The 14,291-nt window shown below is 38.8% G+C and overlaps 1 protein-coding gene across 1 annotated transcript in view; it reads right to left on the bottom strand.

The window, feature by feature from the left end:
- LOC308301474 (atrial natriuretic peptide receptor 1-like) overlaps nt 1-14,291 on the bottom strand; it is an 89,557-nt gene that overhangs the window by 49,244 nt on the left and 26,022 nt on the right. The window contains exons 3-4 of the mRNA XM_080745472.1: nt 1,591-1,778; nt 1,093-1,206 (exon numbers count right to left, since the gene is read on the bottom strand). Coding sequence (XP_080601598.1) covers nt 1,093-1,206; nt 1,591-1,778 — 302 coding nt within the window. The remainder of the gene's footprint in view (nt 1-1,092; nt 1,207-1,590; nt 1,779-14,291) is intronic.

The raw sequence follows: 14,291 nt of genomic DNA, 5'->3' as shown, positions 1-14,291 counted from the left end.
TTTAACCACTATAACCCTATATCGCATGATGAATAGCAAAAATAACAGATCAACAAGCTCACAACATGTCAACTCAAATTGCAAAGCATTGTGAATGTGTGCTATATATCTGCTATTTTTAAACCTAGTGAAACCTTTCTTTTTAACAATGTTACATGTGGGTTTTAGCTATAATGATTTTACGCAACATTTCTGACTACCTCCAAACAGACACTTCCTCAAGCCCACCAGGCAAACATTCGGTGAACATTCGCGCTGCGATACATTGTAAAGCTTGCGGATTGGCTATTTTCGCTATTTCACTTGTAAACAAAGTATATAAAGGTTTAGCAGCTTATCTGTTAAAGTATCCTTTCAGTGGAATGGAAACGGGCAGTTACCAGTTCTGGATACTGAAAATGTAGTGGAGACAGCTTGTGGGGGAGGATGTTGGGTGTTGCTGGCAGGTGGATCTTCCTGTTTCTTAATCAAATTGGTTTTATTTAGCTGTCTGTTGTTGTTGTTCAACTATAGCTTCATAAGCCTGACAAAGGGAAAGCCAAAAAGCCCAGCTAAACCCAGCATGTTCTCCTTCTGGCTGCACCTGAATTTAAAGTGTATACAGATAAAGGTACTGTAGGATTTGTGAGATGACAGTGACACTACCTCCTCTCTCTCTGTCTCTCTCTGTCTGTCTCTGCCTTTCTCTGTCCATCTCTCTCCGTGTATCTTTTTCATCTAATTGTGTGACAGTGCTTCTTTATGCTGTCATCCTGTACCTGTGTGCAGGACAAAATGAGGAGATACGATCAGCCAAACTGAATTAGCTTGCTTCTCTAAAATTGAATTGGATCAATCAGCCAGGCGTTGTACAGGAGACAATTAGCCGATAGACCCAACACTAAACGTGCTCTCTCTGATCTGGACGCAACAGAAACAGACCTTTAAGGAGGAACAGAAACTATGGAAATGAATGCGCATATATAACAATAATACTAATAATAATAATAATAATACATTCTATTTGTAACACACTTTATATTTGAAACAAATCTCAAAGTGCTACATTCAAATGAAGATTTTCTTTTAAAGACCTGTATATGTGTCCCTTACCAGTGAGTCCTCTACTGTATAATTGAATGTCTTCTTAGCATCTGTCTTCAAGTGGTTGACAAAGTCTCTGTACCCTTGGTTCTGCGGCTCTCCATACGTCAGAATCTTCACACTCTGAAAATAGAGTAAACAATACTTTGTATTTTCATGTCAGTTTACTGATGGAAGACAAAATGAATGCAAATATGAGGTACAGTACAGATGTGTTTCATGTGCAGATTCCATTGTAATCTCTGACATCTATCAAGAGATTCAGGTCAGTCACAGCGATAATGCGGGGTAGTTTTGGGGAATGACTGTCAAGAGCAGGAGAGAGACACCATAGTAATGCAACAAGGATGGAAGTCTATCCCACAACATCTCAAGCTATGGTAACAGGTCCATTTGGTTCCATTTGTACACTGTCAAAGTTAAGGGGAGACCTTCAAATTTCAAAGTTTGAGAACCACTGGAGTACACAAAGGAAACAGTGCCAAAATCTGTACGGTATCATTGTACCTCGAAGGCCTGTTTGGCGTCAGCGTCATCCTCATCTCCTCTGGCCCAGGGCTGGCCATTCTTGGTGTTCAGGCTGTCTCCAAACACGTCGATGAAGAAGAAGACATACTCCTCCTGAGGAAGGCCTTTCCGGAGAAAGTGAATCATCAGCTGCCTGAAGATGTCTGGAGAGCAGCACAGGAACACCACTGGAGGGACAGAGAGAGTGGCGGGAGACAACATTGACAAGATGCATTTGTTACAGAGAGTGTTGGACAAAGTACTCAACAACTACTCCTGGTCAAATATTACTCAACACTTCTACATGAGAATGCTGCTTAGTCAAAAAAGTATAGAACATCACACAACCCCATTTATTTTTTGAAATGGTGGATCAAGATCGATGGATCCAGTCCAGTGCTGGGTTTTATGATGTTCTATACTGTCAGAATCAGATTTGTTTGCATTTGTTTGCGGGCTAAGAAAGTGATTTTGAGAGCTTTAAGTACTCAAAGGAACATGCTCTTAAAAATTATTTGACATTCAAATTTGTAAATTACAAAGTAATTTTTTGTTTTACTATCAATGCATTGTTGTATTGAAATGTACCCATTGGCCAAAAAAATCCAAGATTTTCCATAAATGTTTCCACAAAATATCAATAATTGTAAAGATAGCTGCAGATCTTCAATCACAGAGCGTGTAGATCTGCTATCTTTCTATACTATATTTGAAGTGGTTCATTCATAATTCATAAACTTGATTTGACTACTTCTCTGCCTAAAGCCCATGACTCACCTAATTCCAACACAATTTGCTAGTCTGAGATGGCTCAGTCAGGGTAGAACACAGGGTAAAGCAATTAAAAATGGGATTGGTTTTTCAGATAGTCAAAGGAGCATTGCCCTCAATGCCCTCATACTTGAATAACTACTTGTCCAAAGTGAGTGACACCCACAGCCACAATACTAGAGGGAGCGACAACGATCTGGTAACACCCATCTATAGAACAAATAATAATATGGGAATATTCGTAAACTTGTTTTTTCCATAGAAAGGACATGATATTCACTGCCAATTTCCCCCCCTTTTCCTTTGTACATGTGGTGTTTTATATTTATTGATGATATGTATCTCTTTATTGTAATATAATCCTTTAGGAATTCACTCTACGCTTAATTACAGTAAGTAGTGAATCCCAAATACTTGCCTGGCAAAATAAACCTTTTCTCCTATCCTTTCTTTTCTCTTTGTGCAGTTCAAATCAATGTGCAAGAGTCAATGATGAACTGTGACCCATTTTCAGCTTATCTATAAATAATCTGCCTTGTGTGTTGTGTTTGGGCTGACACACAAATGTACACAGATGACACTGTAATATGAAGTACATGCAAAAGACAGAGAACAGACTGCTCTTGAACTCACACAGATAATGGTCAATGTTACTCAGTGGCATACAAATTAAGGATTACATTTCAAATGGGGAAACATTTTTTGTAGTTCACAATAAGGACAAGTGCTGTTCCACAAGCCACAACATTATATTTACAGTATCTTTTAGATCCAAGTGATCTCCGATTTAAAATCTTTTGGTCAGTAGTGGAAAATAATACTTGAGTACTTAAAGGGGAAGACCACCCATTTTCAATATTGAACTATGTTATTAATATAGCTTAGAGGAGTTGTGTGGAAATAAATAAAAAAAGTTCCCCCCCTTCTGTGTTGCCTAGAAATGGAGGATTGATTTTGGGGTTTGTTTGTATTGTAAAGTACAACTTGATGACATCATACCGTTGTACTTTACAATACAAACCCCAAAATCAATCTTCCAGTTCTAGGCAACACAGAACTTTTTTTCTATTTCCACACAACTCCTCTAAGTTATATTAGACATAGTTCATTCAATACTGAAAATGGGTGGTCTTCCCCTTTAAGTAAAAGCAATGTAAACTAAAAGTCTAGAATTACACAAGAACAAAGGTATTGGTATCAAAAAGTACCAAAAGTAAAAGTACTCATTATGTGGAACGTCTTTCAATTTCTCAAAGGCATACAAATCTTTTGAAAATAGCAGATCTAGAAGCTCAAAATGTGTCATATCGTGACGCATTGTGAGCTTGTAGATCAGCTATTTTCAAATGGTCGAAATGTATAAAAGTGGTTAATGTATGTTTTGTGATAATAATCAAAATCTACAAAGTAACTACTGTAGTAACTAAAATGTTCAAATAAATGTAGTGGAGTAAAGGTGGTTGCACACTGCACTGCGTGTTTTCGTTGTGTTTTGGAAATCCGAAAGCCGTAGGCCAGGGAGAGAGAGAGGAAAGAGAGAGAGAGCAAGGGACTCAGTGCGACAGCTGCGAAAATCTGGAAAAATCAACCCTGGTCCGAAAATAAATACGAAACGGGCAGCAGTGTGCAAACGTGATTGACATAACGTGAGGTTGATTTTTTTATTCACGCACTCTGAAATTCACTCCGATATTCGGCCCGAAAAACGCAGCAGTGTGCAAAGACCTACAACATTTGGATCTGAGATGTAATGGAGTAGAAGTAAAAGTATTGGAAATCGGAAATACTCAAATAAAGTACAAATACCTCAAAATTGTCTTAAGTAAATGTACTTAGTTACATTACACCACTGATCTTGGTGTTATTCAAGACTCATATCTGTCATGTTGCGTCAAAAACATTATAATAAAAAATAACATGCTGTGCTGAAGCTGCTATAATGTAATCATCATTCTCATACGTTTTACATGCAATTGCACAGAACTTGTACAGGCCGTCTAAAAACAGCCTCATCAAGTCCTGGATATTAAAACCAAAAGTTACCATAATTAATTTGTAACATAAGTGCTTAAGTATGGTCCCCTACTGAGCTGGGAACCTCTAATTACATTCCATTATTGTCGTTGTTTGGTGGAAACCTTGTATGTCAATTTTTTTTAATCAATTATTTTTTATTTTATTCACATAATACAGAATGCATTAAGTATTATGTCCAAAATGGATTTATTTTCAGGAAATAGAAAGAAGAACCTGTTTCCCAAACACTGGGTTGGGACCCATTTGTGGGTCGTGGACACATTTTTATGGGTCCAGGGTCCCTCTCGTTTTTTGTTTCCTACATTTTGTTTTTAAATTATAATGATTTAAAAAAAAAGAAAAAAAAAGAAAAAACATTTTCCATTAATTAAATGCAAAAATGCAATGATTTATTCAGTACTTTCATGAGGAAAATCTGTGAATTAGAAAACAAATGTTTCAGAAGTAGTGAAGATAGCTGCTATTTTCCCTAATTTGGGTCCCAGGCAAATGTCTAATTTTTCTTTGGGGTCACAGGGTAGAAAGATTGGGAGCCACTGCTCCTATTTAGCTAATATTTGGTCAGCCCTTGTTAATACCTTTCATTGGTTCAATACTTATAAAAACCCACAGACATACCACTGTAAATTTTCTCTCAAAAAGTAGCAAAAAAAAAAAATAGAAAGAAAAAAATAGCAGATCTGCAAGCTCACGTGTTGCATCATGATGCGTTGTGAGCTTGTAGATCTGCAAATGTTGTTACTTTTGCATGACACTGTAGTTATGAAGAAGTAGGGCATTAATTTGAACAAAAAAGTTTAAATATGGAGGTACAAGGATTCTTGTACAACAATGATATAAAATCTGTCATGGCCTAGCAGCCCCGGCCCACCCTCCATCCCCACAGAGTACTTTCATAAGACATAAAAACCTTAATGGCAGGTTAACCAGATCAACACCCTGAGGGAACATTGTTGTCCCGAGGAGGAAAAGCACCGCTGGCAGTGAAGTTAGCATTCTCAGGGGGGGCTTTCCTGACCTGGGACGCCCTTCCTCTAGTCTACATAATACCGTACACCGCAGCTCGAAAGCAACCTCATTTGTCATCAGGTCTATAGCCTCTACACGAGTGGTTTTCAGGACTGGTGGTCCGGGGACCACCAGTGCTTGAGTGGGTTCCAGGTGGACCCCAGCTACATGATGGAGAACCAAATAGACCCTTATAGATCTTTAACTTTTGAGAGTGTAAAACGATCTGCATTACTAATTGTACAAAAAGTGAAAGAAATTAGAGAATGTCTAAGTATTGTTATTTTGATCAACATTTACCTGTTATCTCTCTATGGTACCAACATCAATGCGGCATCGAATTGTGGACAAAATCTTTATCTAACGATAACAAAACATTCTAAGTCTTGGGCTATGAGAGGCTACATCTTATAAAATGGTGGTCTGTGGCTCAAATAAATAATGGACCTGGTATGAAATAGGTTGAAAACTACTGCTCTACATGCTTGCTTTGTCTGTCCACATTTACCTGGCCTGCATATCTGTACATCCCATTGTCTTGATGGATGTATTCCACGTGTCTCATTATCGCATTACTTGCCAAACAGTGTCCTGTCTACCAATACCTATGACTTATTGTGACTGTTTAATGCCCTCTTATAAGACTCTTATTGAGCCAACCACTTGGCTTACGCTCTATTCTTGCTATTTTCTAAAAAGGAAAAAGGTGAAAAAAAGAAGAAAGAAAATATCAAAATGTATCAATGTGCACTAAAGTAAATCTGAATAAAAACAAACACGAGAAGCAACTCTGACTCTCTTTGTTTTTGCTACTTATCTTGTGCTGATTGGCACTTCCACTCACTAAAAACCAGGTGCCGGGCCGAGGTCAGAATTCACAAAAAAAAGTAAGGTCCGCACAGTGGATCATGCTCCAAACGCTTAAAGTTTATTTAGGTTTCTTTTACACCATGGAAATTACATTTCGAGCCTCACGGCTCTTCATCATATGTGAGGCTCGAAAGGTCTGGTGTAAAGGAACCTAATTAATCTTTAAGCGTTTGGAGCATGATCCAGTGTTCAGACCTTAGTTTTCTTTGTGGCTCTATGAAACAGACACCAGTATAACCTTCATATATCATTTGAATTAAGACCTGGCATAACTGCAAGCTGCAACCAATCATAGAAACTCAACTGTCAATGTGCATGTACTGTAATAAAGATAGCGTCAGAGAGAGAGAGAGAGAGAGAGAGAGAGAGAGAGAGAGAGAGAGAGAGAGAGAGAGAGAGAGAGAGAGAGAGAGAGAATAGTAGCCATCATTTTTATCTTCGTTATATAGAAGATCTTGCATTTGCCCCCATCTGTTTGCCTGCCTGCCTGGGTCTGTCCGCAGGTAATCTCACAAACGATTAGGCCAATTAGCATCATATTTATTCAAATTGACAATGACAACCATGTCATTTTTCTGAATTTATAATCGCGGCAAAATCATTTCTCCATATAGGCTATGGGATAAATACATGCAGCCAGGTTAAGGACCGGAAGTAGCCATTTGGGCACCATCTGTCCATCCGATTTATGGGATCTACACTTGCCAATTACAATGCTCCTGTCCCTCCAGCTCAAGTGATGAACTGTACAGGCACACTAGTCAAGCGCAGGCATTCAATTTTCCGGCACAAGATGAGGCTCCAGACTGAAATGAAAACATGTCAAAGTTTAATTATAGTCATGAATCTATGCATGTAAAAAAGAAGAAGAAAATCTCTTAGTCACACCAACATTTTTCTTGTGCAGAAGGTTTGTTCTTACTCTAACCCTGCAGTAGCTCAGGGGTAGAGTTGCCGTCTTAGAACACAGAGGGTTCCTGAAGGGTTCCCAGTTCAATCCCGGGCTCCCCCAGAGTCATTGTCAAATAGTCCTTGAGCAAGACTCTGAACCCCTAGTTGCTCCTGGTGAGCAGGTTGGTGCCTTGCATGGTTTCCTCCGCCATCAGTGTATGAATGGGTGAATGTAATGCACAATCTCTGTAAAGTTATAAAATAATTATGTATATACAAGAGTGACTGTCACAACTCATCATGAGGAGGTTATACAGTATATAACTACATTATATATCTTTTTTTATTATTTAAATGTTGTTAACACAAATTATGTTGTTTGTGTTTGACCCTCTTTAACCCTTGTGCTTAGGGAGCAGTGTCTTGTTCAAGGACACTTTGACATGAAGCCATGAGGAGTAGGGTATCCTCCTTTCCTACTGCCAGTTTGCAAATGCTTTTGCTTGTTTAAAGGTAACTGTTTTTGGTTAAAACAAAATGTTTTTCTTTAAAGGTTAAGCTCTATATTCTGATAGTAATCGTTGCTAAAGTGTTCAGTAACAGGGGTCTCCCTGCTTCACATCTTTAGTGAGCATATATTTTAGGCGGGTCACCAATCAGGAAAGATAACCCATATATCAATTGAAATTGTATAATTTGTTACAATTTAAATGTTGTCCGTTTGTTTCTTTGTTTCATCACTAATTTGTTTGACCCGTGTCCTGTATGAGTTCTCCCTCCTGAATAGCTGAAATTGGTATCCTGACCTGATGTATGTAATGTAATGTATTTTCTGTTTACTAAAGAAACAGGGGAGACGTCTGTTACTGAACAAACACTCAGTACAGTAGCAAAGAATTATAACTAGGGGAATATACGTACAGTAGAGCTAGTTAAAGGGATATTTCACTTTCAAAAAATAATTTGGTCATTTTATTGTTTAATCAGGCTTTTATGAACACCCTGGACAGATTTTAATTTGCTTCAATCAGTTTTTAGATATTTGATGTAAATGTTATCTGGTCCTCCCTGTCCAGGGTCCCTCCCCGGCCCATACACCCATTGTAACTTCAAACTCCATTTTAACCATGATAGATTATTTTTTCTGGTGACTCATAATACTAATATGTGAGATGGCCGTGTTTTTCATTTATTTTTAATAATTTATTATTGTATTTTTTTCTTCGTTTTCCCAAAGAATTATTACAAATAAATAAAAAAGGTTATCGAAAAGATTAGACAATAAAATGACCAAAAGTCTTTTTGAAAGTGAATTATATATGGAGTGGAGGTATATATACAGTACTACTGTAGGCAGTCAACCGAGATAAGGCACTTCATTAGTAAGAAGCAATATGTCAGAGAGCCAAAGGGCACGCACCCAGACACAGTCTTCATTAGCCTGGGATAATTAATGGAGACAGTTAATACCAAGTTCATGGGCAGTGTGAAAGCCGCTACCACACGGGCAGGGCCCTAATATAATGTGTATGTGTCCAAAATGAAGGCAAGAGCCATTAAGTCATTCGAATGTTTGAAGAAAGAGACAGTAACCTTTTGAAACTATGAAGAATCAGTGAACCCGACACTGGTTAGACCTTATCTTGTGGCTTGTGGTGCTGAGGCCGTTACGTGCTCATCGCACATTAAGCCGCATGAGGTAAGCATCTGCCAAATGGCAGTGATTGCATTGCAGTATGTTAACATTTTTGGGGTCTGTCTAAATTAGTCTCTGCTCACTTATCTACAGCCCAATGATACATTCTTACAGAATGTGCCAGTTAAGAAGTTATCTATTTTGTTCCTGTTATATCCGTAAGGCATTGTATGCGAAGTAATAGTAGTAGTAGTAATAGTAGTAGTAGTAGTAGTAGTTCGACCGATATGGGATTTTCATGTTCGATTTCGATATCAATAAGTCGTGATCAAAGAGGCCAATAACCGATATTATGAACCGATATGCATTTTAAGTAAAAAAAGAAAAAAATATATCCCCCAATTTGAAATAGTGGTTAATTAATTTATATATTTTTCCCATCCTAAATGTCTAGAGGCTCACATCTAGTCGCCACATACTAGAATAGCGTTAAAAACGTATTCCGTAGCAGGAAATCGGTTAAAATCAGTAACCAATATGCAAAAAATAAATAAATAATAAAAAATATATATCGACATTTTTGTCAACTTTTTTTTACGATATCGATATTTTCCGATATTAATAAATGTTATGAATATCGACTTCGATTATCGCCCGTTTAGATAATCGGTCGATCCCTAGTAGTAGTAGTACAGCAGTAATAGTAGTGGTAGTAGTACAGTAGGTGTAGCAGTAGTTGTAGTGAGAGGTATTGGCGCTGTGGCAATGATTTTGTCCTGGAAGCTGCAGATGGGGCAGTAACATTTTATTGGCTTCTCCCCAGAGCTGAGGTTCGGTGTCTGTGCCACAGGAAGTCTCCAAGGGCGTGATGACATTCCTCCGGCCTGCCGTTCCTGTCTCGCTTGCTCTATTGTTTCAGGGTTTAATAACCTTGGGTCAGGAAGTGAGCGGTGAAACCGCGGAAACCAGTCACCGAAGGCTAAAAGCGATCTTCCGATACCGAGCTCTACCCAACCAACCCCCCGTCCCCCACCATACCCCACTGGCCAGGGCAGCGGGATAGGAGCCAGGGAGTTATCTGAGTTCAGTCCAGTGTCAGGTTTAAGCTTATTGGCCAGACTGAAGACTCATCATCCGATCAAGAAACACATAGGTATAACCCCCTGAAATCACACCTCCTGACCCTTTTCTACCTTGCTCTTAATGTGGTACTTGTGCTGCTCTGTAGAGAAGCATTCTCTCTAGGGACACACAATGTATTTGTTTCATCTCTTTTCAGGGCATTGTGGCTTCGACTGTCGCATTACATATTACATAAGAGGTGACTCTTAGGTGGCTCAGAAATATAAGATATTCTATCATGATGACTTTTGGTGCAACCTTATTAGTGGAAGGTTTGCAGAGAATTCCTGCTCCTTTTAATCGCAAGGCTATACAGATACAGTTACACCCATTGAAACCTACATCAGGCTGTAGAACCTGTGTACAGGTCATCAGCACAGCGCGGTTGTTGTTCTTTCCAAGCCAAGGTGAAAAATCAAAACAGCGCTCTTCCTGTCACGAGAGCACTTCTGCATCCTTTAGCCACCGCCTCCCCACTAGCTGTCAGAGTGGCATATAGGATTTGTACACAGTACAAAAGGCCAAAGTGCAGACATGACCCCTGCACACCAGGAAAGGTAGGCAGGGTCACAGAGCAACAGAGAGACCAAAAGATTGCCTTAGTGCCCACTGACCATTGATCCCTGATCTCCACACACTTCCTAAGCTGGACAGTTGTAATAGGATGAAAGGGTTCCAGTTCACTGACCAATGCACTTTTCACATGAGAGATTTATGGGTGATGAATGGGTTCCCTTTCCTCTGAACACCAGGATGTACCAATACCACCAAATCCACAAAATCCCACTACAGAAATAAAAGTCTAGAATATTCTAGGATTTTTCTAATTGACTTTTGACAAGGTTATTATTACTATAGTAGGGTCATGATTGTTACCTAGGACAATTCAATTAATATGAGCAGGAAAGAGGAAAAAAAAGCCTGTCCACAAATAACCTGCAGTACATCAGATATAGGCAATAGTGCAAGAAACACAGTGGCAGATGATGGTCAAACATTGGTCTGCTGCAAAAGTACAAAAGGACCCCACCCCAACGTAAACAAGCCATTGTGCTTTCTTTGGTTTAAATCATATAATCATATTAATAGACCATGTATCTGTCCTGTGCTTTTCCTATGCCAACTGCTAATAAAGTATTCAATCAATCAATCAATCAATCAATCAATCAATCAATCAATCAATCAAGCGAGAATAGCACAAGGTAATAGATCAAATGCATAGAAATAGTAATCTAGGATCCTAGGTAAACCAAGAACCAAGAGCAGTAGACAGAAGGACCAACAATTATTGTAGAGAGACCACTCTCTGTACAGTTGAATAAGTCTAGAGGGCTTAACTGATGAAGAAACATCATCTTAATTAATACTAGTTGAGTGGTCTGATTTATTTCAAGATGTCTTCAACAAATATAATTATATTGCTTATATTTTTATAAAATCGGTGACTGACTCATTGCAAGATCAAAAAATTACTTTTTTTTTTTTTTTGGTGTGCTAATATTGTACTGTATCTCACTCTGCCGCATGCTGAATGTCCTTGGCAGAAGATGGTGGATTTCTTATCGCTTTACCAAACAAGCACATGTCATTTTAAATGACTTTATAGATCCTCTCACTGGGCCTAATTCTGCTCATTCAACAGACATCCACAAACTGAAAAAGCATAACAGAAAAGAATACAGTAAAGGTCAGAGAGGAAGCTGGATAAGAGGAAAGGTAATTATCTGCCTCTGAGCTCATTTCCACCTTGTCACGGCTTCAGCTTTCATCTCAACTGTCCATAGATATTCACACAGCAGCCATTTTGTTCTTATTCCATACTCGGGGTGGGGGAGACCCCATGCCTAACCCCCGACCTAGAGTATGATGTAATGAATAAAAGGTTCACTGTATGAACATGTCCAAAGACTTATCTTTTGAGGGATACTGCTGTAGAACAAGAAGTTCCATTTAATTCCACACAGGTGGAGTTAATCTCACCACAGTACAGAGAATACGTTTCCATTGACGTACTAAGTATGACACATAATTTATTGCCGGTGGGGGTGGGGCTACAGGTTCAAAGGCCAGGAGTAGCACAGCTTTGGGAAGAAGATATGATTACGTAAATGTTACAAAAGGGTTCATCTCCCACAGAGAGGGAGAGAGAGTGTGAGTGAGTGAGTGAGTGAGTGTGTGCGTGCATGCGTGTTTTCATTTTATAGGCCAGCAGCACATACTGTAGCTAAAGATCATGATATAGGATGAGGGGATAAAAAGAACTTTCTCTCTTACATCTACATTTACATTTAAGGGTGTACACTACTTCTCGTTTCACAGGCTTAATGTCGGGTCTCGAGGTCAGGCCTGAGCCCAGGATCAACCTTCCATCAAAAGAAAAGCTTTGAGAGCTGGTGAGATCATGTGTAGGAGGGTGATGGCAAACCAGATACTGGATCATATACGTATTTTCAATGAGAAGTGAAGGTAAGATCTGATGGTGCTAATGTTGGCGTCAAAGGCATTTTTCCATTGCAAATGCCCCATCTCTCAGAACTACAGATCTTTGTTCTCCAACCCTTAAAGGAGTAGTTCACCACTTTTCAACCTGTCTTCATATAATAGGTCCTCACTAATGTTCATAATAAAATAGCACAATTTCTTTCTATTCAGTCTGGGTGTCAAATCCTTCTACCGGTGACATCATCGATTGACAAAAAAGAAATTAAATAATATTTTTGAAAATAAATATTTCGATTTTTATTATCACGAGAACAATGGCTTCCACTTTAACATTGCAACTTTTTCAGGAATAGAAAGCCTGCAGTTTCTATTAGCTTGCATTTCCCATTGATGATGTCACCGGTAGAAGGATTTGACCCACCCACAGCTCTCCTATGAGACCCAAAATGAGTAGAAAACAAGAATTGACACACAGTCAATATAAAATCTGTGGATTGGTGTGTTGACGTTAGTGTAAAAAAAGTTTGAAAAAAAATTTTTTTTGGAAAAAAAAAAAAAGTTTGAAAAAAAAAATTTAGAAAAAAAAAAGTTCAGGTCCAAAAATGTGTTAAAAAATCGACCTGATGGTGGCGCTATATGGGACAGATCCATGTCGATGAGATAAGTGTAGACATACTGTGTAGCGATTTGTGTGATTTTAGGGCAAAAACTGTAGGAGCAGTATTCAAAAATGTGTTTTAAAAAATTTGGCGGGGGTCCCTGGAGCTGCGGGGGTCCCTGGAAGGGTGGAGGTTGTGGATTGGCAGACAAGGATTGTGTGTGGAAAATTTCACATGGATAGGGGCAAAAAAGTGTGATGTGACGTGACAGACAGACTGACGGACAGACAGGCGGTGGAGGTTTTCATAGTAACTGCGACCTGACGGTCGCAATTATAATCATTAGTATTGTTTATTTTAATTATTATTATTAAGGAACTCTAGAAATCTCAGTTGGAACTGTTACCCCAGTGACCCGATGCTGGATAAGCGGTTGAAGATGGATGGATGGATGGATGGATTATTTTAGAGTAAGCTACTTTATTTACCATTATTGTGTACTCCGCCACATGGGGAGCAATCTTCAATTCAATCTTCAATTCAAAGAAGCTTTATTGGCATGAGAACACAAACGTTTACACAGTGGTGGAAAAAGTACCTACATTTTTATAATTAAGTAAAAGTATCAATTCTGCAATGTAGAATCACTCTGTTACAAGTAAAAGTCCAGAATTAAAAATGTACTTGAGTAAAAGTACAAAAGTATTGGTATCCAAATGTACTTAAAGTACCAAAAGTAAAAGTACAAAATGTTTGAAAATAGCAGATCTACAAGCTCACAACGCGTCGCACCGCAATGCGTTGAGCTTGTAGATCGGCTATTTTCAAAAAGCCTTGGTATAACATAGGGCTAAAGTGGTTTATGTATGTTTTAAACTTTAGTTAAAGTTAGATAAAGTACTATGTTCTATCCGTCTGTCTTTCTTTTCAAATCTTTTTTATTATTAAGGTACAATGTCACAATGAGGCAGGTACACACATAGTGATGGCACCCCAAATCACATTCCAATCACAATAATCATTGGTACAAAATAACACAAGATCTGAGGCGATCACGGTACGTACACATTCAGTTGTAAGGAAGAGAAACCCTGCCCTTAAGAGATAATAAAAGAAAACATTTTTTCCCTCCATATACCCAATTTAGTGTCAAGCCAATTCCCCCATCCCCATACTCTACGTTAAGACCTATCCCTGCTAATCCCCACAGTAGTCATTGGGAGGGTAAAGACAACAACGGGTCTCCTCCGATACCCGATCCGTCATGCCACCATCTTCTTTTCACCTGACATTAAGGAGCTTCACCAGGGGGGCGTAACGCATGT

The sequence above is a fragment of the Nannobrachium achirus genome, assembly GCF_963921795.1.
Source record: "Nannobrachium achirus genome assembly, chromosome: 2".
NCBI classification, from domain to species: domain Eukaryota; kingdom Metazoa; phylum Chordata; class Actinopteri; order Myctophiformes; family Myctophidae; genus Nannobrachium; species Nannobrachium achirus.
The sequence above is the reverse complement of the archived record's forward strand: the minus strand, read 5'-3'. Positions and strand labels throughout refer to the sequence as shown.